This window comes from Huiozyma naganishii, chromosome 1 (assembly GCF_000348985.1).
Source record: "Huiozyma naganishii CBS 8797 chromosome 1, complete genome".
Taxonomy (NCBI): Eukaryota; Fungi; Ascomycota; class Saccharomycetes; order Saccharomycetales; family Saccharomycetaceae; genus Huiozyma; species Huiozyma naganishii.
The window spans coordinates 635648-657741 of NC_035922.1; the positions used below are offsets into that span (position 1 = coordinate 635648).

Genomic DNA, 22094 nt, shown 5'->3' on the forward strand with positions numbered 1-22094 from the left:
GTCTTTATTAGCAATTGACAAGTTTTCTATAATTATTGCATAGAACTGACAGACGCTGTTCGAAGAGCTCATCAAGTGCTTTCGATGGTTACCAATCGACCGGGTTCTTGAGCTGAAAAAAAAAGAGGATCTGTGCTTATTGTGTCACTAAGTACGAGTATTTCAAAGAAAAAAATCCAAAAAAGAAAGTGCTCGAGGTGGGGTTTGAACCCACGACGGTCGCGTTGCTTTAAAGGTCTGATTGAAAAACCTTGGACACAGAAAGTTGACACTCCGGAAAACATCTATAAGCACGAAGCTCTAACCACTGAGCTACACGAGCATTTTCAAATGTTTTGTAAGATTGCGTTAATGATAATTAATGTTTTGAGTAAACTCTAAGGTATATATAGAAAGAGAATATATAGAGGAAGAGAGACGAGGATTCCAATGACTGGAATCTGTGGCCTTTATATATTAATTGGTGAAGCTGGATCAGGCCGCATTAGCTTGGGTCTGTCCGTTCGTTATGTGTACATTGCGTGTTGCATGTTGCATGTTGCATGTTGCTTGTCGCTAAGGGTTGCCTTGTGGAAAAGGGCTTATTGATTTGTGTCTGAGAACTGTGAGAGTTTGTGGTGAGAGCTGGGTCTCGTGATTGGAACTGTGTGAGTTCCATATTACATGTTTTGTAAAATATGATACCCGAAATAAGACACGTGACTCGGAGATGCGGTTCAATGTCCTGGACGCAGGACATGGGATCATAAAGCATTGTGGACATTAACTAGAGAGCTCGACGGAGGGCAGACTTGGAGAAGGTTGCTAGCCCAGTTGGCGGCTCCTCCTACCAATAAACACAACGTCGCGTTCAAAGTGTCCGTGTCGTTCATGCTTAGCGTGGTTGCAATACGCTTAACATTTTGGACCCAATGAGCGAATTCTGAGCCTTTAGCCTTCCCGTCGAACTTAGGGACAATGGAGATGAAGGATTGAATTGGGTTCTGATTCATTTTGATGTTGTGAAAGCTGATTTAGATCGTATTTTTGCGGCGCTACCAAGGTGTAAGATATGCTGTTCTTACTTATGAATTGTTTATATAGTAAGTGTTGTTCTCTTTAGTTCTAAGCTAGAATATAACTTCTTCCCAACTCTATTTCAAATCTGGCAAGGTCTTGCCCTTTTTATACTTTTATTTCTGGATGGCTCGTAAGATTCTCCAGAAGGTTCTTTCTCTTTCCTGATCTCCTCGCTTTCACTTTTGTGTTACTACTGTGTCCTTATCCTTTTGGTCACTACCATTTTTCTTACTAATGTGTCTTTATTGTTTTATTTCTTGTTGGTCTCTATCATTTTGTTTCCTCTTGGTCTCTATCATTTTGTTTCCTAATGGTCTCTATCATTTTGGTGACTAATATCTTATTGGGGTACAGTCACCTTTTGGGTGCTTATGTTTGTCTCGAGGCGCACAGTCAGTAAACTTATTAAGGTATGGTTACCTTCTCCTAGTCTGTCCTCGGTCGAGTTCTCTAGTTAATGTTCACCATGCTTCGTGGCCCCATATCCTGCGTCCAGGACATATGATCGCATTTCCAAGTAACGTGTGTCCTATTTTGAATCTAATATATTACATGTTTGAGGTTCGAGGAAGAGAGATAAACCTCGATTTTAACACTGAAATACGGTATAAGGACTTTCCGGAGGAAGGTAAAATATTATTGCTATTAAGGATGGAACATTGATCAAAGATACCGAATCAGGGTATATCCGGATACGGGATGCACTGTCCGCAAGAAGGAATAACCCAGGAACGGTGGAAAACAAAGACAGACACTCCCGGGTAACGAAAGGAGATTCTTGAAGGATAACGTTTTTTATCTAACAAAGAAACCAATATGTTACACGGTTTGAGTTGTTCTATTCATATCGAGTTAACATATATCAATAGACTGCACAAAAACCAAGTTGTTCTCTCACCCGGGAGCCCACAATGTAAGATAGCGCTTGATGTGATTAGCACGGAGCATAGCATCACTCGCAGAGGCGGGTGGAGCATTAGGGCCATTATTGGTTATTAAATCATAAGGCTCGAGATGTTTGATATGGAACTTGTTTTCGCCACGGCTTTTGGAACGTGGAATTTTCAATGTGTAGTTTTGACGGTCATCTATTCCAACCACCTCGAATGGCACCAGTATTGATATTATTATATTTACCACAGAAAATATATTACATTGTACAAATATGGTATTAAGTACACAAATCCTCCAATGATTTTAAGTAGCACACTCATTGATGCAGTGTAATAAAAAAGCAAAGAGCGCTGCAAAAATCACTTTTGGGCAACACGTTAAAGTCAGGGTCTATTTTTTGTTTCCTCTCTAATTTGTAGGAAGGTAATCAAAAGAATATAAATGGACAACTCCCGTGTGTTTAGCTACAACACATTTCCAAAATGCAACAGCACAGCATCACTTTGCAACATGTGCTCCAACAACTGCTTTCCTCCTTTGGTGGAGCCTGCTGCACGTAAACAGGCTGTTGTGGGGCCTGCTGGTAGTACCCCTGTTGAGGTGGACCCTGTTGGTAGTAACCTTGTTGTGGACCTTGCTGGTAGTATTGTTGGGACATATAGGTATGTGTGTTTTGGGTTTCTCCGCACAGTCAAAAACCGGATCAAGTTTTCAGAAATCGTCTGCGGAAATATGCCAAAACGGTTCGTTATATATAAATTCTCCTCACATGGAAGTTGCCCAAAAAAAAAAAGAAAAAACAAAAAGAAAAAAAAGAAAAAACAAAAGAAAAAAAAAATTTACGGAAATTTGGCGTTCCCTGAAGTTTTATTTTTGGGTTGATCTGCGCCACTAAACGTGGCTGTGGACAGAGCAAAGTTAGCCCTATCTGGTGTAGATGGTCACGGATTCTGGCTTGCGCCAGTATACTGTATGCCAGTCATAAAGTTGAAATTAGAATATATATATTTATGTATACGTTATGTGTGGGCTGTGGCGAAGCGCTTAGCAACAACTGATTCATGTTACAGGAAGCAATAGCCATAACTTAACATCGCACGTAGTGCAAAATGGGAGTGAGGAAGCCTGCCGAATGCCCGAAATTTGTAGTATCTTGTGACTTGGCCCCTCAAATAGAGAAGGGACGATAGAGAAAAACGAAACGGAAATCTTTGTATCCTTGTTCAATCTTGATAAGGCTGTGCCGCTGGATCATCTTTATAAGGTTTCATTGGTTTTGCGTCCACGGAATCCAGCATGAAATGATAGAACCTGTTACCGTAGTCTTTGGGTGGCACAGCACTTACCACTTTTGGGTCATGGCTCAGACTTCGCCAGAAACTTTCCAGTTTTTTCAGGAGAGAGTAGTTTGTCAGACAGTCAATGATGCCCACGTAGTATATGAAGTCGCCGTCCGAATTGTCCTCCAACGACGAACGTATGCCACCCTCGTCACTTTTGAAATAGTGCGGTATGATATTGGAATGCGCTGTTGTGTGGTTTTGCTTCCCGGCTATCGAGTCTCTCGCTGGGTCCGCGCTTGTAGCTTGTGCTTCTTCTGGCCGATCATATGGGGCCTCATCTTCAAGCTCTAGCAAATCCGCCGTGTCCTCATCCTCTTGTTTGGCCTGCCGTATGTCGTGTATACCCAGTAGTAGAGAGTAGTCCATTATGTTCAATTTTATCAGCAGTGCGACGTCCTTGCGGAGCTGTACCAAGAACTTTTCCCTCCGTTCTGGGCCAAACTGGATCCGCTGTTTCATTTGTAGCCAGTTCAGATCCTTGAGGACTGGTCTGTAGGTTGGGTCATTTGCTGCCCTGTCCTTATCGACTGTGGTGAGTCGACCCCAAGTGGAACCCTTAAGGTCAAACGTTTTATGCAGCTCCAGTTTGGGAGGGAACAAGTTGTTCATCACGAGGAAGTAGATTCTGCGGTGCTTGATCTTGTTTTGGAAGGAAATGGGCATCTTGACACGATGCAGCCCGTAAAATTGACATATCAATGTATTCGGATTTTCTCTGACGTGGTTGTAGTACTCTTGGACGTGCCTCCGCAGATGAATGTGCTCGGAGTGATGGATTGTTTTGATGATGTACCGATAGTCCCTTGAGTAATAAAAGAACGACCCGCTTTTCCCCGGTGAGTTCAGTTCACTGAGTATGTACTTCGAGGTTAAAGACACAAGATAATCCGCTGGGTCGAGTCCGAACAGCGCTCTCAACTCTCTGAACACTTCTGGGCAGTAATCCTTGAACTTGAATGCGTACTGTGACGAAGGGGTCAGTTCATTCCCGTGGTAGTCAAACGCAAGTTTCTTGCTACATTTGAAATCTGCGGGAGTCAGTGGTTTCATTATTCCGGAACACCGGGACACGGCTACTCTGATCCCTGTGAGCATGTTGTACGCGATGATGAAGTTGACGTGGCCCTCACTGACTTTGTTCCCTATCAGCACGCGGTCATCGTCCATCAAGAATGCCTTCCTATTCCTTCTCATCTCTCTCTTATGCAATAGACTTTTCCTCATCTTCTGTATTTCGCGCGTGGCCGTATCCGATTTCTTAAGACCAGGGGATTTCTTGTTCTTCTTACTGACGGTTGCATCCACCAGGGGTGCCGACTTCGATTCTGCCTGTTGTCCATGCAACTGTTTCTTCATAGGTAGCGATACGGACGAAATCCGGTGATGATGCCCCGTTTTGTTGTTATACCTTCTCTGCTGTTCTACAGACGCGAGTTCCTGTTGCTCTTGCTGATATTTCTCGTAGTTTGCGTCCGTTTCATCCACGGGCAAAATCTGCGAATGCTTTGTTGACTGGAACGGTATGTTTGTTCTCCCAGTTGAGTCTCTTGTATCTTTCCTCTTCAAACCGACGGGTCTCCTGGATACTTTCTTATTCAACAGTATCCTATCATCTTCGATATCCTGAATATACGAGTCGTTTTCGATGAGACTGTTCACGGTTAGCACGCTCCCCTGGTCGCTGGTCATCCCCGTGGTATGCGGGAGTGTATTACTATGCGCGGTTATATCTTCGTTTAACTCCTGTTTATTTGATAAATTATGCTCTTGTAAAGTGTCTCGTCTTTTGATAGTGACCACATCTGCGGAACTTCCATGCAAGTTTTTGTTGTTTATGTTATTGTTAATGCTGCACCTTGAATTTATCGAGCCTGACCTCGAGTGACACTTGTTGCGGAGCGCAGTCTCCTCCAGCGAGGTTGGAGTGGACGTTGTCAGTTCCCCGTCCGAAAACCGCGCACTCTCTGCATTGGACTCTGAGTTTGACAAAGAATGGAGACTAGCCGTGTGTGTATGTAACTTTGAAGTATGCTTCGCACTCTTATTGTGATCTCCTGTTACGAGATGTGTTTTCACCAACGTGTCTTTGTGAGTCTGTGATATTGGAGCCGGATGAAACATTTTCTTCCCCACTGGTATATCGTCAGGACTACTCAACACTTTGACATTGGAATGGTCCATCATTAAATGCTATTTTTTGTTTTTGTTTTTGTTCTTGTGTCTGTAGAGATGTACTACAAAGGAAACAACGGACCGTAATGAAAGTGGATAAGTTTAGAAAAAGAAAAACAGGTAACGATGTTCTCTGAGTAGAGACTAGAAATCTCGCGTTAAACTAAGTAAACTTCAAACAAGTGATGGAAGAGAGGGGTAAAGAAAAGCCAACGAAATAGAAAAAAAAAAGAGCGAGAGAGCAACAACGGATGAATGGGAGCTAAGAGAGTAGTAATAACCGTCGTTTTTCCTCTGACGATTGTCTTCAAAAGTATGGTATGGAGGAGGAGGGCGTCGATAGATGCTGGGGCAGTTCTGTGTTATACTTTATGCGTATCATCTATTTTTCAAAGTTTTCCTCTCTCTCAAAATAAAAAAAAAAAGCATCTTCACACAAAAAAGATGAAGTAGAAGTAAATCAGAAACGCAAGGGTTTATTTTTTCGCGCACTAATTTTTTCCTTCAAAAAATAGAGAAAAAGAGAGAGAAAGAGCCCTGCAGCACAGCCCGTTGGTGAGGGTAACCACTAACGTGGGAGTGGCTGGTGCAGACGGGCAGTGCTACACACGCATTTACATACGTTCTTATGTGGGCGAACCCTAGGGAATCAATCCTCTGGTTGCGTTCTACGAGAGGCGGTGTTCCCCACTGAGAGGCCAACCGCCCAGCAGCACCCTCCCCCGCACCAAGAAGAGATAACCGCTGCTGGCTGCTCACCCACACACACCAATTACCAGGCGTATGGGGAGCAAAAAGGGAAAAGGGAAGAACAACAACAACATGCGAACGTGTTTCAGTTACGCTTTCAAGGGAGCGCGGGACGTGAGCGGGGTATATTTCGCGTCCTCTCTCTGTCTCTGTGTACATTACCCGGAGTTCCCTTTCGCTCTCCCTATTTGCCGCTACCACAAGCGTCTTCCACACCGTTCTTATATCAGCGAATTTGACCCCATTCGCAAGTGCCAAATGCACGCACAGAGAGACAAGCGGCTGTTTCTCCTGCTAATCTTCCAATCCCCCCCCAAAAAAAACGTGCGGAGAACGCCGGAGCGATAAAAACAGAAACAGGACTAAGAACTGAAAAAAGAAACGAAGCACCAAAAAGAAAAAAAAAGAGGGAACACTTTTATTTTTTTTTCTCTTTCTTTTATTTTACACACGGAAGCGCTTTCAGAACAGGATCCTCTTCCGTATTGCATACACAAGGGGGAAGTGACCGTTTTACACTTGGGACAGACACACACTCTCTCTCGCAACACACGCACACAACCACAAGTACCAATCCTCTATATATCTATATATCTATCTATCCTCTCTCTTCTCTATATTTGTTGTATATTCGTCGTGTATAGTTTAGCCGCTGCTGGGGGAATTCACAAGGGTAAAAAGAATGAACAACCTTCCAGACACAAAGGGAGCACCAGGGAACAGCAGGCGAAGGTCCACCTTAAGACACTCAGGGTTGAAGGTCTCGAGCAGTGTTAGGCCCATGGACCGTGACAGACAAGGGAGAACGCTGCAGAACGTGCACACGCCCGCCGGGTCCAGAACAAAGAATACTAACGTACCTCACCGCTCGGTCGTGGAACACACTAGCAACGATAAGTGGCTCTCACCGCCACTGACAAACCACGAAGAGCCTAGGTCAAGAGCAACGGTGGCTCCAAACAACACTCCAGTGGTCAGCAGGATCGCTTCACCTCTTGGAGCTGCCCTGGGGACACCAGCGGCTATGTTGCACAGGGGGGTCCCTAAGGACACCGTGCAACAGGCCCCACCAACGTCTCCAGACTTCACACACTACACAAGCGACCCACGAGCGACCACTGAGGGTGCTACACACCGTTTAACCGCTCAGAGTCAAAACGTGACGAGTGACGAAAATTTTACGGTGAGGAAAAACCCACTTCAAAAGGAAGAAAAAACAAAATATGGTATATCGAATTTTTTGCCGCCAGTATTGAAATTTCACAACAACAACAACAACAACAACAGCAATAGCAACAACAACAGTAGCAGTAGTGGGATCATACTGCCACCCCCGGTGAGTACCAATAGAGGAAACATTGCTACCGATTTCAGTGCAGTTCCGTCTTTAGGGAGCATATATGGGACTCGTAATATTGATAGGAGTATGACGTTTGATGATAAATTGAAAGATAGTATTCCATACACAGGAAGGGAGAGGTTTGGTGAGGACGCAATGTTGAATGCTACAGCACTATTGACCGACACAATGGACAGGGAGAAAAACTCCTCGTATGCGCTGCCGTCTCTCAACAGAAGGAGAAACACTTTTTCTGAGTCAAACTCTAGGACACCGTCCGCACATATTAGAAATACACCGGTGCAGGAAACTGGTAACTTCAAAAATGGGATGTTAGACATGGACAGTAAGCTTAATTTGGAACCGAATGGCGACATGGCTGAAAAAATGGGACTGTGGTCAGCGGGGAGGCTCAGCGAACTTGCATTTCAAAGGTCTAACGACAGGGGCGGATCCTCCATTATGACTGAGGACGCAAACATAAACTCACCTGAGATCACCACGGAACCGATCACACTGAGGCAACTAAGCCTTCACAATTTGGGCCGACCAACTTCGAGCGGGAGGCAGGAAAACCCAACAATAGACCCGCTCACGCTCGCATCATCATCATGGAGAGCAAACATGGCACAGAGACAATACCAGAACATGGAGGACAGAGATTTGACCAGCAGGTTTAGGACACCATCTATTCACACTATCCATATACTGCCGAAAGTGCTCGATACAAAAATGGACGGCTTGAAACATAGAATGCTGAGCGCACCCAGCAAAGACGCTCACATGGGTCACTCCCAACCGTTGCGACAGGACTTCCAGTTACATGGGAGAACGAGCGATAGCGATCTGGACACAGCGGCTGTGGCTCTCTCCGCTCTAAGGTCGTCACCTTTCAAGTTCCCAGACCGCCGATCCTCGTTGTCGTCCATCCCGTGCCAATCAGCAGGGAATATAGCCCTTTCCACACAAGGATCCGCATTCAGCAGACCGCATTCCTCCTCTTTTTCCTCCGTGCTGCGGGGGCCACAACAGAGACCCATCTTGAGGATACACCAACGAGAAGCGCCGACAAGCAGCAATTCTGGTGTCAACCACAACACGTATAACGCCTTCTCAGACACTAGTGACGAGGACTCCTCGCGAGCAGGGAAGGCTTCATTCAACATGATCCCGCCCTCGGAGCGGAACGTCACTTGGAACAAAAACGGGAAGAGGGTAGACAAGGATACACTTCCGGAGATGGAATCTGTAAAGAGACGCAGGGGCCGGAGGAAGAGGAAAACCAGCGTGTCGACCACATATGCGGAATCAGAGTCATCGGAAGTCTCTGAGGATGAGCTTGAATGGAGAGAGTCTGATGACGCAAGCGCCAAAGTGTCAGAGGCGGACGACATGGCAGATCCAGACGCGTTTGTCGTCAAACAGAAGAGGGGGAGGCCCAGAAATTCAGACAGCAAGCGGGCAATCCTTGAAAGGGAACAGAGCACAGGGAAGAGGCGTGTTGGAAGACCTCTTGGGTCCAAGTCCAAAAAGAACAAAGGGACGCCGCCCAAGGTCAAACCCGTGAAAAGAGAAAAGAAGGGACCCAAACCTGATAAACCAAATACGAAATTCGTCAAGGATGGGGGGTCAGCGTCTTCTTCTACAGGGACCAGGTCCAGGACAGGTTGCTGGATTTGTAGACTGAGGAAGAAGAAATGCACAGAGGAAAAACCAAACTGTCGCAATTGCGTGAGACTCAATTTGGAATGTTTCTACGATGTAATGAGACCTGACTTCGTCGCAGATCCAGCGAAGAAGCAGATGAAACTGGAGGAGATCAAGATTCACACGCGAGAAGCGAAAAGAGCCGCATTGAAGAGAAGAAACGGCCCACAGGGGAACCACCCTACTGACCATGACGATACCAAAATCAAAACGGACGATGTCGACGGGAAAACCCCCAGCGAGATTAACGAACACCACAACAGTGGCGTTCCAAATACCAATCCTATAATCACTTAAGCTACTTCCCACTGCTGTGGGTTAACTACCACCACGGGAAACAAACTAAAGACATTGAATAATTTTGTTGGGGAGAATTTTCTTCAAGCTCAACTATAATCCCACAGAAAACTCGTTACATATATAGACGTATACATCAATATACAATTCTACACTCTGTACTTTCCCAATTCAAATTTGGACTTCTTACTATCAGCCCGAATAATTAGAACCGTACGGGTACGCAGTGGCCCTCTGTGATGAGGAACCGGGACCCGCCTCCATCGTAGGGTTCCAAATTGGGTTCGAAAACACCCGCGACGGTTGTGCAGTAGGCGGAACACCCTGCTGTGCATGTATCTGCTGCGGGCACTGCGCAATAGGGTACCCGAACGGCTGACCCATCACAGCTTGCTGCTGAATGAACGGCAGCGGTGGGCCACCATAGTACATGTCCGATTGCAAGTTGCCGCCGCCGTGGAATTCCTTGGGCCGTTGTTGGTAGGGCATGCCGTTTAACACCGCGGGGGCCCGAGTTACTGGTGGCATTGGCTGCGAGTTTGTATATGGACCGGTGGGGAACGGTGCGTTCGCAACGTCGGCACGCGTGGGCGGGAATATCTCTGCCATGTTCGCGGATTCAACCTCTCTGTTAAGTTCTTCTAAAGTGTTGGCAATCGTGCTCATATCAAAATCGGATGACGATTCTGAAGATTCTGTCGAGGTTTCGTCAGTTTCATCATCGTATGCCATGTCTGATCTGTCCTTTTTAACCGTAGACGGTGTGCCTGGGACGCTGAAACTGGGTTTCACATCAATAGTAGATGGGGCAACGGGCACGGACGAACCACTGTACCCCCAATTGGGAACATCGTCTTCCTGTTTCGGTGCTTGAGGTTGTAAAGTTTTGATCTCCTTGACTTTGGTGATAACTCTAGGTTTAATCGTGACGCCACTGCCCACTTGATTTCTATTGAATTCACTGCCGATTTTTTTATCTGGAGTCTTACGAGAACGGAAGTAACAGTTCTTTTCACCGTTGATTTCAAACCCACATGTGTTCCCTTCCAAAAGTGTCTTGCTCAAAGATATTATCGACTCAAGTCTGAGTATCGCTTCACCCTTGCAATCCAGTTTTTCCTCTGATAAGGGGGAACCTAAAAGAGTGTCAATGCTGTTATCTTTCCCGAAAATGCTAGAATCGTCGGAATCAGTTAAAGCATACTTCAACGGGGAAAACTCCCTTGAGATAATATCTTCTTGAAAACAATATTGCCTCTTTGGAGATTGGCTCTTAGCTTGTAAATCTACCGGAATAATGTTGCTTCTGCCAACAAAATTAACAAATCTGGTCAAGTTTTGACAAAACCGCAATTCAGATTGCGCATATTGCAAAACAGACTTATTGGTGTTCATCCAGTTCAAACTGACTCGCACCATTGCCAGGTATTGGAAGGTTTCAAAATCCGAGTCCCACACTTCGTAGATAATATTCTCAAAGATATGGTTAATGTACTTGAAGGCAAACTTCAGATACAGCAGCTCCTGAACATTCAGCTCTGATAGTTTTGACTGGTACACTGTCGCAGGATCCCTCGAGCTCTTGCTTAATAAAACTATAATGTGGAAACAACTAAGCACAATCATTAAGTTTTTGAAGATAGTGTCTATACTCTTCGAGTACCTTGTGCCCAATTTTTCAAACATCATTAACTCCAGATCCTTCAAATCTATCTTCGTGTTCTTCAAATACCTGGGGGAGTTTGCATCTATCCATACATTTGGTCTTAGTATCGAACCTAACAGGGGCAAGAAATAGTACTCGATAATTTCCCGGTTTACGAATCTTTCCCTGTGTAACTCTATTTTGTGGATATGTTTAACCATACCTGTTAGTCTCTGATGCATCGATGACTCCTCATTAAACATTATGTTCTGAAAACTGTTTATGCAGTTGACACTTGGAGTAGATGTCAAGCACCCACGTAGAAACTCATACGTCGCCAACCCAAAATTGTTACATTGGATATAGATCAACCCACGTTGGAAAAAGACTTCAGAAAATGATGGAGAAAGGTTTAGGGAAATATGTAAAAGCTCCATTGCCTTTGCAAAATCCGCCATAGCAAATTTGTTGTTTAACTTCCCACTGATTGCCTTGTATTTTTCCACAGAAGCCATGTAAAATGTACACCGTTGACAAATGAAAACAATGAGAGATGTCTGCGATGATCTTTTGTCAAGTTTTTCCTTACCTGCAGATTTCTGAATTGCTAAGCTTAATGGCTCAATAACTGCGCTTTCGGAAATCACCCCGGTGGTAGCATATTGGTTCAAAAGCTGAATCAACAAATCATTGTATATACTGAGCACGAACTTTGCAAATTTATTAGCCTTAGTGCTCATCCTCCTAAACTCAATATAATTTGGCTTGCCTTTCACATCAGTCTTCATCAGCAATGATGCCCTCCAAGCCTGAAACCATTTGAAGATGGGATACCATAATTTCTCCCAAGACAAATCCAAAAGAAAAGGAACAGCCTGCGTTATTTTACCACTCTTGATGTCGGAAAGGGCGAGCTCCATTATTTTGTTCAGTTTCGAATGGGCAAAGGATAGAAACCCATTCAACAAGGTGTAGTCCTGTTTCAACGCATCGGATTTAATGATACTGACTAATTGTGTCTGAAAACCGGCTACTGTAGCGGAAATGGATGCTGTAAGGTCCGGGGCAGCACTTGTGTCCATCGAAGAGTCAAATAATATATTATCCTACTGCTTTCCGTGATTCTCGCTATATTATTGGTTTCCTTTTGCCTTTCGTCGGGTAGTGTTTTTCTGTAAGTGGAATATATACTACCTGTATAGCATCCAGAACGTTGGTCACTCCGTAATTGGGCTTGCCCTCTTTAGGTTCTGTGATTTTGACGGACGTTGCTTGAGCAACTTTGATTTTTGCATGCCTTTGTTCTTGTAGGAAAAAAAGTGAAAAAAAAATTGGTTAAAAATTTGCACATTTCTTTGATATGAAGGTGTATGTATTATGTGAAGTTTATATGGGATAAGGTAGCGGATATTAAGTTTGCACTGTCTGCGGTACAATTACCTGGTTTGCAGAAGCTGGACGACACCAACAATTTGCAGTTGGCGATTCTACTTGTATCCAAGCCTTGATACCTGCCCTTTCTAAAATCTTTTCTACCCTTTTCTTGAGGATGGTGGAGTTTTCTCCCTCCACGTATTGGACATGAATGTAGCCGATCAGTTTTTTCTCTGGACTGTCCATGCATGCATCATCATGGTCATGATGCTCTTCTTGCTGGTGGCTATGCTCATGCCCATGCTCATGCTCGTGCTCATGCTTCCCGATTGGATGTTCCTGATCGTGGCCGTGTGAATGCCCGTGCGCATGGGAGTGGCCCTGCGAATAAAGTTTATACGGCCAAAACCTAGGAGTTGTATAACCTGCGACACCCGGTGTCGTTGATATTTGGTTAAGCACATCCTTTATGATGTTGTGGTTTTTATCGTCTAGCTTCAGTAGTATACTTGCTGAGGTCGATTTCAACAAGGGGATGGAGCTTGCCAAAATAAGAATTCCAATGAAAAGAGATGCAATGGGATCAAATATGTACCATCCTGTGAATTTGATCAGAATGGTCGAAACAATGACCCCGACGGAACCCAAAGTGTCTGCCAAAATATGCAAAAAAATCCCACGCATGTTTTCGCTATCGTTGGCGTTATGTTCCATGGAGAATAACCCGACAAGGTTGACGAGGAGGCCCAAGACGGCAACAACCAGCAGCTCGTTGGTACCTTCAATTGCAATTGGGTTAAAGAAGCACCTTTCGATGGCTTCCACGAATATACCAGAGACGATACCAAGCAGTAGGACACCATTGGTGAACCCAGTCAACGTTTCCAAGTAATTCAATTTAAACGGGAATTTGTCTGTAGCGGGTCCCTTTGACAGAACAGCCGCTATAAGCCCCAACAGCAAAGAGGTACAATCGAGAGCCATATGCAAAGAATCAGACAGCAGACCGAGAGATTTGGAACGGAATGAGTACAACAGTTGAACAAACATGAAAGTGGAGTTCAGCAATAAAAACGAGAAGATGGATCTCGTATCTTTATCTCCTATCACTCTACTGAAGAGGGATCCCGATGATACAATATCTTTGGGGACATTAACTGTATCCTTGGGGGACCCCCCACCGACTGTGCCAAACGCAAACTGTCTTGAAATGAATTCGGATAAGGTGACAAAGGAGAACATTAGTATATGTTCGATAAATCCGTGGGACACATCAAACGATAAGTACTTCAGTACCACGGCCATGAGTCCTGTGGCCAACAGGGTTCCGTTATGGAACAAACTTGGCAGAGTAGTAACACTCTGGTCATTACTTTTGACGGAGGCAAGTTCTTGACCCAAAATATCTTGAATTGACAAACTAAACACTGCCAAACAACCAAAAAAGACAAATATCATCAAGTAGTTTAACGTTGGGACACCTGAATGATGCCCCCCCAGTTGACCTAAATACGAGATACCGTACAGGGAAACAAAAGATATTACTGTAGTAGAGACCAAAACAGTGTATATTGTCTTAACCGTTTTTGATGTGTGTTCTCTTGCGTTCCATATTCTACTGGACCATTGGTAAACATTAGTTTGCAATACGACGAAGAAGACTAGTTTCAACAATGCCATATACTGTAGGGAACCACCATGGAAATAACCTATTGCCAAACTTATCAATATCAAGGGCCCAAAGCACTTTGAGAGATGCCCCAAGGATGATTTCCCGACTGCAGTGAGATACTTGATGGCGAGAAGTGAGTAGCAAGTCACCTGAATAGACCCTAGCACACTTTGCCCCAAATAGCACCCAATAACTGATATGTACACGAAGAGTACCAAGGGGACTATTGAATGGAATGTCTTGGCCATTACTTTGGCCCCCATGAGGCACGATGCGACTCCTGCACTAATAAACGACGGGAGTAAAACAAATTTCGCTATAATGCTAGATATCTTCCCCCATATAGATGCAGTGCTATGATTGTCTGCTACGGGATCTGATGTAAGAATAAGCGAGCAAGCCAACACCATTGTCGCGTAGGACAGTAACAGTGGGATTTTTGCAAGCGCATCTTGCAGAGTCATCGTTCTCCCTTCTCTGTCTCGTTCCATCTCTTGTGTTAGCCTTCCCCCCCCTTAAACTTTGATCAACTTCTTCCCGTTTACACCAATTCAATTGCACACTTGACCGATCTGTCCTTGCAAGTTTTGTATCCTATGCTACTAGTATTTCTATTCCTGTTGACTTGGAAACGCTCTTTTTGGACACACACATACAAAACCAAATATAAACCCTTCCAGGTTGTCGTTTTCAACGAAATAAATACTGCACGTGACAAGAATTATTTTTTCCTGCGGCGTCCAATTTCTTCACACCATATTTAAGAGAAAGTCACTATGCGGTGTACGGGTTGTAGATGCCATTTGTCGGCCGAGAGGCACGTGAGTCCGGTGTGTTCTTTCTTTTTCTCTTTTTCTTCCCCTTTTAAGCACAGAGCGGTCTCCAGCGGATCTCTGTGCTTAGCTGAATTGATTGACGGTCAGATCTGTGACAGTTGTGGGGGATAATAAAAGGTGCACAAGAGATGTGTCGGAGTATACAGGAGTGACGGTAAAGTCAAAAATTCTCCGAGAGTGTTGTTGCTGCAATACGGTCTCAACTATCCGCAATCCACTACACCCACGTAAACCGCTTTCCTCGCTCTACTTGCTACTATTTCTATCAGGACAGACACACAACTCTTACGCTGTGCTACCCGACCACCGCCAGTAAATGCATCGCCAGTAGAATCCGTTTACCACATACCCCCACAGGACCAAGAAATGAATAAAAAGAAAACCAGAAAAACAGAAAAAAAGGAGCGGAATCCGAAAACGGTAATTTGATTGAACGGCTTCTCGACTTTCCGTGTTTCCCGGTTCCCGGTTCCCATTTTTCTGCTACGGCGGTTTCCTTGGCATCGCCATACGAACAGGCTGTTTTTGAACGGGAGTAACCGTTAGCATCCACTCAATTGTCACCATACACTCAATCGTGCTACTACGCTCATACTGGGAGAATGTGGCAACACTTCGACTAAGTTTTTTTTCTTTCTATTGTAGTTTGAAGGAACTGAGAAAGAGACGTAGGACTCGTTGGGAATATACACTAAGCGTGCGTTTATAGGTAAAGGGAGCCGATGCGTTGTTGCATTGTTAGTACAGAAAAAAAAAGTTTTTCACACATTTTCCTTTTTTTTTTTTTTTTTTCACTTTCGTGCTTGTTAGCAAGTCATCGCCTTAATTCAATGAGCACTATTCGGTTATCTTGCAAGAGGTGTGTCTCATTTATTTTACATATATATATATATATATATATATATAAGAGAGCTCTTCTTTCTTGTATTCTTGTGTCTCCGTGGTATTTCGGTTTCCTGTCTTTTCCTATCTGCTTGCTTGTTCTTTTTCATCGTTCTGTCTTTACGTCCAACCGTATAGAAACCCAACTAATAACCAATCGCAAATGGTTTCTTGTGCGGGGATTCTGAAGAAATTGGAAATTCCTGTTCATGAAAGAGAAACTCTTTCGTTTCTAAAGAACCCGGATTTACTCCCCATCAAAAAGGAGAAACAGACATGGGGGTTCTTCTCCAATTTCGCATACTGGGGGATTATCTCATTCTCCGTCGGTACGTGGCTGAGTGCGTCGCAAGCACTGTCAGTCGGACTTTCATACCCAGAGACAATCGGTACTTTCATCGTTGGTGACTTCGTTACAATCCTGTTCACACTTGCCAATTCGTACCCTGGGTCAGATTGGAAAGTCGGGTACACCCTTTCGCAGAGATTCGTCTTCGGGATTTACGGTTCGTATTTCGGTATTTTGATCAGAGTGCTGATGAGTATTGTCAACTACGCCTCGAACGCGTGGTTGGGCGGTCTTTGTATCAACATGATCCTGGACTCTTGGTCGCATCATTATCTACACTTGAAGAACACGCTCACACCAAGTGTGGCTATGGAGACTAAAGAAGTCATTGGGTTCATGCTGTTCCACGTCGTCACCGTCTTGTGCTACTGGATGAAACCATACCAGATCAACTACATCCTGATCATATCCTGTACAGCTACATGCTTCTCCATGATGGGTATGATTATATACCTGACGCACAAGGCAGGTGGTGTAGGTGACCTTTTCACCTCGACAAAGTCAACTGCTACAGGGTCCGATAAATCGTGGGCGTGGGTCTACATGATTTCATACTGGTTCGGTTCCGTCTCCCCAGGGTCCGTTAACCAGAGTGATTACTCCAGGTTTGGTACCTCGAAGACCGCTATCTGGACAGGTACCATCCTGGCTTTGTTCATCCCAACTACATTGGTCCCTGTATTCGGTGTCATTGGTGCATCCACCTCTGTGAAACTATACGGGCAAGAACTGTGGCAACCAATGGATATATTCACTTACTGGTTGAAGGACAACTACTCTGCTGGTGCCCGTGCAGGTGCGTTCTTTTGCGGATTGTCCTTCACACTGTCCCAAATGTCGTACACTATTTCCAACTCCGGGTTTGCATCCGGTATGGATTTGGCCGGTGTGTTGCCCAAGTACATCAACATCAAACGTGGTGCCATCTTCACTGCAGTCATTTCGGTCGCTTTACAACCATGGAATTTCTACAACAAGTCTTCAAACGTCTTCTTAACGGTCATGAGTTCCTTCGGTATTGTCATGACTCCAATCATCGCCGTCATGATATGTGATAACTTGGTGATAAGGAAGAGACAGTATTCCGTCACAGAGGCATTCAAGATCAAAGGTGAGTACTACTACTTTAAGGGGTTTAACTGGAGAGCCTTTGTTGCTTGGATTTGTGGTATGACCCCAGGGTTGCCAGGTATGGCGTGGGAAGTCAACAACAAGTACTTCAATAACAAGGGTATCGTGAATTTCTACTACGGTGATTCGTTCTTCTCCTTCGTTATCTCATTCTTCCTGTACTGGATCCTGTGTCTAGTCTTCCCTTACCACGTCAAGATCCTGCACGACGACAAGGACTATTTCGGTGCCTTCTCCGACGAGGAAGCCAGGAAGAAGGGTATGGTTCCATACTCCGAGATCTCAGAAGAGGAGTTGGACGCTTACAACTTCCCATCCCACAAGACAGAAGGTTTCGAAAAGGAGACCTCCTCAATCAGAAAACAAGGTGTTGTATCCTCCTCGGACGGTCACGCCTATGAGGAAAAAGACGAAAGTGACCACATCACAAAACAGAGGATCGTCTCTACAAAGACAAGTTCCACTAGTGACCTCCAAGAGGAAAGTTCTTAATCGCGAGTGTCAAACCCGCATCCCCAAACAGTTCTTTCGCAATCGCCGTGAGTCCTCTCACTCACAAACGTTTGCACCTTTACACCCCTCCTCTAATCTAGTCATGTATACCTGCATTTTCATTTAGCGTTCTGGCTATCTTATAGAGCTTCCTCTAATACGTACCATATATTATTAAACATGCTCCTTGGATATGAATAATTGAAGTCTAGCCATCATATATTACACACACGCTGTGCCAGCCCTACATTACCTTAGGACGCCTTTTGTAGCCAGTATGTTGTATTTAGCGGTTAATTCTTTGATCTCTGCCTTGCGTGCCTCTCTCATCGCTCTCAGATCCGGAGGCGGGTATATCCCGAGCTCGGCACGCAGCTCACCCACGTCTCTCATCAGTTGTTCCTCCCAGTACACGTTTATCAGCGGTTTACAAGACAAACCAGAACGAACCGCCCAGGGCAAGTATATCTCATACAGTCTTTTTCTTTGCACGGGTTTCAAGCGCAGAGGTGCCAGGAGTGCCCCCAACGCAGCCATCGGTACACCCATATTGGCTGCCTCCAGAGCCTTTATTGTGATTTCACCCTCAATAACAATCGGCGCGTTGTTCAATGCGTGGTAGAAATCGTGGCATTGTCTGAACCTCTTAAACACAAACGCATGCACCGGATCGTCGACGTATTGTACTTGCGCCCTCGTATCGGGCGTGACCTTCTGGCGTCTGCACCACTGGTAGAAAACGTAACCGAACGTATTTTTGGGCAGTTTTTCCAATGTTTCCATCTTCAAAATATCCTCTTTGACGTCTGGCTTGTCCCGAAGGATCCTCCTTCCTGTTGTATCGGAAAGCATTGTATTCTTCAGAGACTCCAGAAACACGGGGAAGGCACTGGCTTCACCCAATTGCACAATATTGATCCCGTTCTCAGGGTGGAAGAAAGCCCTCACCCCCGAGACGAGGAACATGAGCAACTTCTCGCTGGTGTGTAAGGGGATATGGCCTGGGTAGTTAGGTGGGGACGGTCTCGTGTCCCGCAATGTCCGAAGTCGCCGTTCCGTTCTCTCCTTCTGCAACTCTTCGTAATCATCGTGCCTGTTGTGTAACTCTCCACGATGCATCTTGTCAGCCAGCTGCGCTTGTCTCCCAAATACCAGATCCCCAAGGACAGCTCCGGCTAAAGCTTCCAGCAACAACGTCCTGTTCTGTGGAGGGGAAAGTGCAAAGGCACCTTTTCTGGTAGCACGAGTGATTGGGAACATTTCTCTAAACGGTGCCCTTAGGTACAGCCTTGAAACCGATTGCTATTTTGTCCCTCTCTTTCAGCTGTCTCTAAGGATGATTATAATACAACAACGTTAATTAATAATAATAATAATAATAATAATAAGAAAGTGATATACGTTTATACCCTTACAAGCCAATCCAGGGAATCTCTCAGAACACAATTACAGTCGCCCCTATTGACTACCGTATTGTTGTATTTACCTTACACGCTTTCCTGTGCCTCTTGTAGAGCAGCCAATTGCTGTCGTTTCTGTTCAATCTCGAGATTCAAATTCTTCAATTGCTGGAGTCGTTCTTGTGATATTGGCCCCACAACGACGTCTCCCGGATTAGTGTTTACATCCCCAGAGGTGAGCGTTGATTCATTCTGATACACAGCGGACGATTCCATCTCCAAGAGCGTGACTTCGTTTTCCCGCTTAACTTTCTCCAACTCGTGTAAATCGTCTTTTAAACGGGGCAGAGACCTCTGCACAAGCATGTCCTTCAGCCGCATCAATGGCTGGACATCCTCATTCAGATCCTTGGTTGCCCTTTCCATGTCAAACTCAGTAGCAAGCATGTGTTCCCTGTCACACTGTAGCAGTTTCTGTGTAATGAACCGGTGGTCATCGTTGTTTCGCGATAATGTTCTGTTGCAATCGGCCAACAACGATACAGAATCCTCCAAACACCACAGACATTCCTTAAGAGATCCCATTACCAACAGCCGGCCCACTAAGATCGTCCACTGGGCACTTGCACCTCTCTGTCCTCTGCCATAATGTGTACAGTAACGAGCGTCGCTGGTTGCACTTGAAAACTAATCAATAAAACACCTACCCACATATAAACAGACTACACAGATACGAACATACAGTTCCAAGTATACACCCATAAACGAACAAACACAGATACAGACATAGACAAACATACGATGGAGAGAGGGTCCCCCACTGTTGTGAAAAGTAAGAGGCTGTCGGTACCACAGCGGGCTGGGAGGGCACGGTCTAATTCGAGGTCCTCAGGGTCTCGCTCCCAGCAAGAATACGAGCAATTTGCGAAGGAGCTGGATCCCGTTGCTGCAGCGACAGTGGCTCCTGTGACGCCGGTGGGAACACCCGCAAGGACGAAGCTGGATCCAGCCAATAAACTGATACCTCCGCCGGCTGTAACTTCCAGGAACAAGTACACGTACATCATGGTGCTTAAGTCGCTGAATGGGACGTTCGAGACGAAGTTCCTCGTGATTCCACTCAAACCGGATGTCCTCAAGCTGGGACGTCCAGTGGTCAACCCTGGCGGTGGTTCCGCTGTAGGGGGGAGTGCAAAGAAGGACACGGGGTCTCTTGTGAGATCTGACAATGGTAACTTCGACTCGAGGGTTTTATCCAGGAACCATGCATGTTTAAGTTGCGATGCGAAGAATGGGAAGATATACATACGGGATCTGAAGTCTAGTAACGGTACTTTTGTGAACGGTGTCCGTGTAGAGTCCAATGATGTCGAGTTGAAGATCGGCGATGTTATCGATTTGGGAACGGATATAGACTCGAAGTTTGAACATCGAAAGATAAGTGCATACGTTGAGGAGATATCAGTGATACCACTTATAAATGGCGGATTCGATTACAACAATAATTCGCCTTACTCTGAAGAGGGCGACTCGTCGAAGGATAAAACCAGCGGGAAGTCCGTACAGCATTTGCAGTCTAACACGGGTCATACACAGCCCACTGCACAAAATATAACAAGTGCAATGTCCGCACAGAGGGCAGCGTTTGAAGCTGCAATGTTTGGTGATGTGAACAACCTCGATTTGGAGGACGCAATATTAGGTCCGGAAACAGAAGTGCTGAGTGGGATCTTTATCAATAATGCTATTGGAACTTCGCCGGAACTCATCAACGTGATCAAAACTTTGGCATCGGAAATTGCCTTAGAGAAGCAAGAGTATTATAAACTGAAGTCTATGGAAAATTTTATGATAAACTACACGACGAACTTGGAGTTTGTTAATAAGCTGATGATAGAGATGAATGATAAGCAGCTGGTTAAGCTACAAACAACTTTGAAACAAAATTTCCTTGACAAGCATGATAAACTGGTAAGTGACGTGAAGGACCAAGTAACGAAAATCAACAAAGATAAGGATCTTTTCAAAAAAACTTACGAAACCAATGCCAGTAAGGACAAAGAACGGATGAATAATTTGGAAATGGAGCTCGAAGATTTGAAGACTCGACTGGAGGTAGAAAAATATAAAACGGCACAACTTACCAAGCGACAGCACGTCCCTCCTGTCGAAGTTCCGTCGCTCGAACCAGAACGTAACCTACCTGTAACAGATCAAGTGAAACCAATTGATAACGAGGACACACCGAAGGACGACACGCTACAATCCAAAAAACCGCTACAAAACACAAATATTACAAATAATAATGCTTCGGGAAAGGTGATAACTGGGATCCCAAACTCTCCAACCACTAATGAAGACTCGAATAAAAAGGGACGGGCATACAATTGGAGAAGCAAAAGAATGATGACGCTATCTGCCGTCTCAATTGGTCTAATAGCATACTTGATAAAATATTCCTCCAGTTAACAACAAAAGAAAACATAGTGTTTTTACGTCAACCTCTATAATTTTTAGTCATACTTTTGTAGTGAAAACGCTATTCATAACCATCAACCAAGCGTTACAAAAAGCAATCATTGAAAGGTATTGTAGAAATCCCTTTTATCTCTCACTTAGTTACTTGGCGATACCGGCGGCTCATCGTTTAAGCAGAATGCCTCCAAATCGAAGAAAAGTTTTAGTCTCGAAATTTTAGTTTTAATTCAGCATGAAAGCGGTACAGTCAGAAAAGGCATCCTGAAACAAGTAA

The 22094-nt window shown here is 44.8% G+C and overlaps 9 protein-coding genes and 1 non-coding gene across 10 annotated transcripts; 3 read left to right on the plus strand and 7 right to left on the minus strand.

Annotated features, from left to right (window-relative positions):
- Window positions 1-189: 189 nt before the first annotated feature.
- Window positions 190-322, minus strand: KNAG0Atrna6I. The gene is made up of 2 exons: window positions 285-322; window positions 190-226 (listed from the first exon to the last, which is right to left on the minus strand). It is a non-coding gene; the product is annotated as a tRNA-Ile (tRNA).
- A 2091-nt stretch (window positions 323-2413) lies between these two features.
- Window positions 2414-2611, minus strand: CPP2 (cysteine-rich palmitoylated domain-containing protein CPP2; the record flags this gene model as incomplete). The annotated part of the gene is made up of 1 exon (XM_022608830.1): window positions 2414-2611. The coding sequence occupies one exon, from the start codon at window positions 2609-2611 to the stop codon at window positions 2414-2416; it is 198 nt and encodes a 65-aa protein (XP_022462371.1).
- Window positions 2612-3176: 565 nt separating this feature from the next.
- MSS4 (1-phosphatidylinositol-4-phosphate 5-kinase) lies at window positions 3177-5480 on the minus strand (the record flags this gene model as incomplete). Its single annotated transcript, XM_022608841.1, has 1 exon — window positions 3177-5480. One exon carries the CDS (start codon window positions 5478-5480, stop codon window positions 3177-3179), a length of 2304 nt encoding a protein of 767 aa, XP_022462372.1.
- Window positions 5481-6900: 1420 nt separating this feature from the next.
- On the plus strand, window positions 6901-9561 carry UME6 (DNA-binding transcriptional regulator UME6; the record flags this gene model as incomplete). Its single annotated transcript, XM_022608852.1, has 1 exon — window positions 6901-9561. The coding sequence occupies one exon, from the start codon at window positions 6901-6903 to the stop codon at window positions 9559-9561; it is 2661 nt and encodes an 886-aa protein (XP_022462373.1).
- A 192-nt stretch (window positions 9562-9753) lies between these two features.
- EBS1 (Ebs1p) lies at window positions 9754-12288 on the minus strand (the record flags this gene model as incomplete). Its single annotated transcript, XM_022608863.1, has 1 exon — window positions 9754-12288. One exon carries the CDS (start codon window positions 12286-12288, stop codon window positions 9754-9756), a length of 2535 nt encoding a protein of 844 aa, XP_022462374.1.
- Window positions 12289-12616: 328 nt separating this feature from the next.
- On the minus strand, window positions 12617-14743 carry MSC2 (metal cation transporter MSC2; the record flags this gene model as incomplete). The annotated part of the gene is made up of 1 exon (XM_022608874.1): window positions 12617-14743. The coding sequence occupies one exon, from the start codon at window positions 14741-14743 to the stop codon at window positions 12617-12619; it is 2127 nt and encodes a 708-aa protein (XP_022462375.1).
- Window positions 14744-16133: 1390 nt separating this feature from the next.
- On the plus strand, window positions 16134-17942 carry KNAG0A04580 (nucleobase cation symporter-1 family protein; the record flags this gene model as incomplete). Its single annotated transcript, XM_022608885.1, has 1 exon — window positions 16134-17942. The coding sequence occupies one exon, from the start codon at window positions 16134-16136 to the stop codon at window positions 17940-17942; it is 1809 nt and encodes a 602-aa protein (XP_022462376.1).
- A 249-nt stretch (window positions 17943-18191) lies between these two features.
- COQ4 (ubiquinone biosynthesis protein COQ4) lies at window positions 18192-19202 on the minus strand (the record flags this gene model as incomplete). Its single annotated transcript, XM_022608897.1, has 1 exon — window positions 18192-19202. One exon carries the CDS (start codon window positions 19200-19202, stop codon window positions 18192-18194), a length of 1011 nt encoding a protein of 336 aa, XP_022462377.1.
- Window positions 19203-19429: 227 nt separating this feature from the next.
- SPC19 (Spc19p) lies at window positions 19430-19927 on the minus strand (the record flags this gene model as incomplete). The annotated part of the gene is made up of 1 exon (XM_022608908.1): window positions 19430-19927. One exon carries the CDS (start codon window positions 19925-19927, stop codon window positions 19430-19432), a length of 498 nt encoding a protein of 165 aa, XP_022462378.1.
- A 216-nt stretch (window positions 19928-20143) lies between these two features.
- On the plus strand, window positions 20144-21811 carry VPS64 (Vps64p; the record flags this gene model as incomplete). Its single annotated transcript, XM_022608919.1, has 1 exon — window positions 20144-21811. One exon carries the CDS (start codon window positions 20144-20146, stop codon window positions 21809-21811), a length of 1668 nt encoding a protein of 555 aa, XP_022462379.1.
- Window positions 21812-22094: the final 283 nt, after the last annotated feature.